The sequence below is a fragment of the Rhea americana genome, unplaced genomic scaffold, assembly GCF_003343005.1.
Source record: "Rhea americana isolate MKP2758 unplaced genomic scaffold, rheAme1 scaffold_416, whole genome shotgun sequence".
In the NCBI taxonomy this organism is placed as follows: domain Eukaryota; kingdom Metazoa; phylum Chordata; class Aves; order Rheiformes; family Rheidae; genus Rhea; species Rhea americana.
Genome location: NW_028186553.1, coordinates 152,770 through 156,889, shown reverse-complemented (window position 1 = coordinate 156,889; position 4,120 = coordinate 152,770). Strand labels below are relative to the sequence as shown.

Below are 4,120 nucleotides of genomic sequence, written 5' to 3'. Positions count from 1 at the left end.
GGGCGCCACCAGGCAGCTGTGCCGGGGCAGCCGGGGCAGGCGGGGGACGGCGCCGGGCAGCGGCGGCGGGCATCCCTCCTCCTCCTCCTCCTCCTCCTTCCTCCTCCTCCTCTTCTTCCTGCGGCCGCCGCGCTTCTGCGGCTCGGGCGAGCCGTCGGCCTCCGGCGCCCACGGGGCGGCCCGCTCCTCCGGCGGCACTGCGGGGCCACGGGACAGGACGGGGTGGTGAGAGCCAGGCCAGCGGGCGGGTGTCCCCCACCACCACCTCCACCACCACCACCACCACCCCCTCCGGCCGCCACCACCACCACCACCACCACCACCACCACCACCCCGCGGCACTTGCCAGGCGTCGCCACGGGCGTCACCGAGACGTCCTGGGGCAGGATGGCCCCTCTGCGGGCCACCATCTTGGCCACGTGCTGGGCCCACGCCGAGGACACGTCGGCCGACGGCTCGTTGATGTCGAAGGGCAGCCCGGCTGCAAGGACAAGGCGGGAGGGCGGTCGGGACGGGGCCCAGGCGTCCGGGTGGCGCCGAGAGGGCCCGGCGCCGCCCGCGGGGGCCCGGCCGAGGCGGGGACGTACCCACGGGGCCGTCGTGCGAGACGGTGTGCATGCTGAAGGAGAGCTCCTGGGCCGGGTCGCGCAGCAGCTCCTTGCGCTTGGAGAAGGCCTTGGCGATCATCTTGCTCTTCTTAATCCTCTTGGGCTGGTCGTCGCTCTGCCCCGTCAGCCTGGGGGCACGGCGGGCTCAGGGGCCGCGCAGGACCCCGCAGCGGGGGGCCGCCCAGGGCCGGGGCCGGCGTCGGACGGGCCCCCGGGCACGGAGGTGCCACGGGACACTCGCCGCCGCTCCTGCTCCCCTCCCTGAGCGGGAACGGCCAGCCCCACCGCAAACCACCATCTGCCGAGACCCCACAGCTCGTGGCACCGATGGGCAAAGGCTTCCTCGACGTGTCAGGAGCCGGGAGGGGGCAGGAAGGGTCCCACGGACTGGGGCCACCCCTGGGTCTCACCTGCACCACGTGCGCTTCCAGATGAGCAGCGTGGCCTTGGTCCACACCCAGGTGCTCATGGAGACGCCGGTGCCGAACATGGCGAAGAGGTTGATCTTCTCCACCAGCAGGCTGGGCCGGTTCTTGATCTCGCAGTCCGGGATGGGCTTGTTGGTCTGCGTGGCGATGGTCACGTTGGCCTCGCACCTGCGCCAGCCCGACACGGGCACCGGCCGTGAGCTTCCAGGGAGCCAGCGGCACTGGCCAAAGCCCAGACGTGGCACTGAGCCCCTCCAGCCCCATGGAGCACAGGCGCCATGGGGACGCCAGGGCTCTCTGCTAGCCCCACGGACACATTAAGCTGAGGGCGAGGAGCCAACACCTCCATGTCCCCCAGCGCTGTCACTCCTGGGATGCCGCCAGCACCGCAGGAGACCCCCAGTGCCCCAGGGCAGGACTGCCCGGTGGCCCAGCACGGGCTTCCACGGCTGTCAGCCCCGTGAGGGCCCACGTCTCCCAGCACTGAGCAAGGAGCTCGGCAGGCAGCCACGTCCCCCTCCGGCCCTGCCCGCGGGGTCGGGCCATGTCCCTGTCCCACTCACAGGACATATTCCCGGAAGCTGCGCTCCCACTCCGCCTGGTTGAAGAAGTCATAGAAATGGCACCCAAAAGTGATGAAGACAAAGCCGAAGGCCAAGAAGCCGAAGATGCCTGGAAGAAAAGTGTAAGGGAGGCCCAAAGGTCCCAGGTCTCAGCACGTCGCTGCTTTAACGAGCTCCTCATCAATGGTGGGACAGACCCAGCTCCTCATCAATGGTGGGACACAGACGCTGCACCAAGCCCGGTGTGTGCCACTCACCCAGCCGCAGCATGGTCTCGTTGATCTTGCTGGCCGCCTTCTCGCTCAGCAGTCCGGGGTGGTTGCTTTTGATGGAGAAGAGAGTCATGACCCCTACGGCAGAAGGACAAGGATGTCAGATGGGGGGACACCAAAGATAGGCTCTGCAATGGGAGCTGTGAACCACCGCGGTCTCCATCTGGCATGGAGGAGCCCAAACCAGAGCCTGGCCAGGTCCCCGTCCCCGGCTCGCATGCCCACCTACCCCGGATGAGGAAGTAGCCCCCAATGATGAGGACCAGCCCAATGGGTGCCAGGACGAAGCCAGCCCGGTAGCGGTAGTTCTTGTACCCCACGAAGCAGATGCCGCTGACTGAGTCGCCGTCCACCTGGCAGAGACGGGGTGGTCAGCTGGCCCCATCCACCTCTCCGCTGGCACCGCAGCCCAGCACTGGGGGCACCGGCAATGCCGGGGACCCACCCGCAGATGTGGGGCTAATTTAGGGCAGGGTGGCCTTGGGGACGGCCTCTGCGCTGAGCACCAGGGCAGATGCAGGACGGCGGCTCCGTTACCTGGGCCACGGCCAGGATGGCCACAGTGAGGACGAAGGGGATGGACCAAGTGATGAGGTGGAAGTAGGAGGTCTTGCCCACCAGGGGCTGGTAGGTGGTGCCCAGCGCCTTGAAGGAGGTGTGCCAGGCGTAGGTGAGCATGACGAACCAGATGACGCCGGACATGAGCGAGTAGTAGACGATGACGAAGATGATGACGCAGGAGAGCGTCTCGTTGGAGCTGCGGGGTGAGACAGGAGCGTCACGCGCCACCGGGAGGGCAGCCGGGGGAGTCAGGGTCTCTCCCGCCCCCAAAAGCCGATCGCCCTCAAGGAGCCCACAGCAGCTCCCAGAGGTCCCCTCCCAGGGACGCCGGCCAGAGCCCCGGGCACGCGGCAGAGGCGGCCGCGGCGACACGTACGTGGGCTCCCCCAGTCTCATGGTGCCGTCGGCCCGGCACACGATCTCGTCGCGGGCGCCGTCCATGAACTGCGCCAGCCAGCCGATGCTGCCCACGAAGAAGCAGGCGTTGACGTAGAAGAGGATGACGGCGGGGTAGCGGTTCGAGTTCCTCCAGTCCGCGACGAAGGTGGCCTGGCGCGGGGACAACGGGGTTGGGGGGGAGCGGTTGGCACAGGGGACTCCGGGTGCTGCTCCCGGGACACAGCCCCCCTGGAGACCTGGGGACCACGGCCTGGCCTGGCCCCAGGGCCTTGACCCGGGCCACTGAGGACATCGTGACGCTGCGAGAGAGGCTCGTGGCGGACAAGACAGGCAGAATCCGGAGGCGGGATCACCAGCGGCTCAAGCATCCGGGAGGAAAAACAAGCCCCGGCCTCAACGGTCAGCACCCAGCTCGCCCGTCCCCGTGGGGCTCGGCTCACCAGGGTGAAGAAGGTGCAGAAGATGGTGATGGAGCTGAAGGCGGCGATGTAGACGTGCATCTCACGGTGCTCCTTCTCGGTGAAGAGCGGGTTCTGGCACTGGATCCCGCAGCCCTCCACGTCCTCGTACCAGCTCTTGGGGTTGTCCGTCCGCACCAGCGGCGCCTCGCACTGCCCCGAGCTGTTGAACTTGATGTTCTGCACCTCGTTCTGCCGGGAGCACGGAGCGCCACCGGTGAGGAAGAGGAGGAGGGACCCCGACGGCTGAGGGAGCCAGAGCAACAGCTCCCTCCTCGGCCCGTCCTCCCCACGGACACGCTCTCCGGCCCCCGGGAAGGGGGATGGAGACTCTCCGGGCTGCAGCCCCCACCCAGAACGGTCCACCTCGGCAGGAAGGCTCCCGCGCGGCTCTGCCGGGAGCAGGCCCGGGACCCGCAGGGAAAGAGGAGCAAAGGCCCGGCCGTACCGGGCAGCCCTCGGGGAAGCGCTCCGGCGTGCACTTGAGGAAGTCGGGCCAGCCCCGCTCGCGCTCCACGATGGTGCAGGGCGCCCGGGTGGCCAGGCACAGCGTCTGGCTCGGCAGCTCCACCTGGCCGTCCTCGCACTTGGGCATGTAGACGGCGCAGAGCAGCGGCTGGATGACGTCCCAGCAGCGCGGGGCGTTGCGCAGGCCTGCCGGGGACGGGGACGGGCGCCGTGAGCCCCCCGCGGCCGCGGGAACCTCCGGCAAACCCGCCCGGAGCGGAGGAGGCGCCCGAAGCCGGCGCGGGGCGACACCAGAAACGTTCCCAGCGCGTCCGGACCCGGAGAGGTCCCCGAGCGCCGGCCCGCGAGCACCGAGCGGCCGCT

At 69.3% G+C, this 4,120-nt stretch overlaps 1 protein-coding gene across 1 annotated transcript in view; it reads right to left on the bottom strand.

The window, feature by feature from the left end:
- The window catches only part of LOC146590241 (protein smoothened-like), a 121,945-nt gene that overhangs the window by 114,400 nt on the left and 3,425 nt on the right, over positions 1 to 4,120 (bottom strand). The window contains exons 2-12 of the mRNA XM_085314922.1: positions 3,738 to 3,943; positions 3,272 to 3,481; positions 2,809 to 2,981; positions 2,409 to 2,628; positions 2,101 to 2,224; positions 1,857 to 1,949; positions 1,600 to 1,708; positions 1,019 to 1,204; positions 588 to 736; positions 347 to 481; positions 5 to 197 (exon numbers count right to left, since the gene is read on the bottom strand). Coding sequence (XP_085171048.1) covers positions 5 to 197; positions 347 to 481; positions 588 to 736; positions 1,019 to 1,204; positions 1,600 to 1,708; positions 1,857 to 1,949; positions 2,101 to 2,224; positions 2,409 to 2,628; positions 2,809 to 2,981; positions 3,272 to 3,481; positions 3,738 to 3,943 — 1,798 coding nt within the window. The remainder of the gene's footprint in view (positions 1 to 4; positions 198 to 346; positions 482 to 587; positions 737 to 1,018; positions 1,205 to 1,599; positions 1,709 to 1,856; positions 1,950 to 2,100; positions 2,225 to 2,408; positions 2,629 to 2,808; positions 2,982 to 3,271; positions 3,482 to 3,737; positions 3,944 to 4,120) is intronic.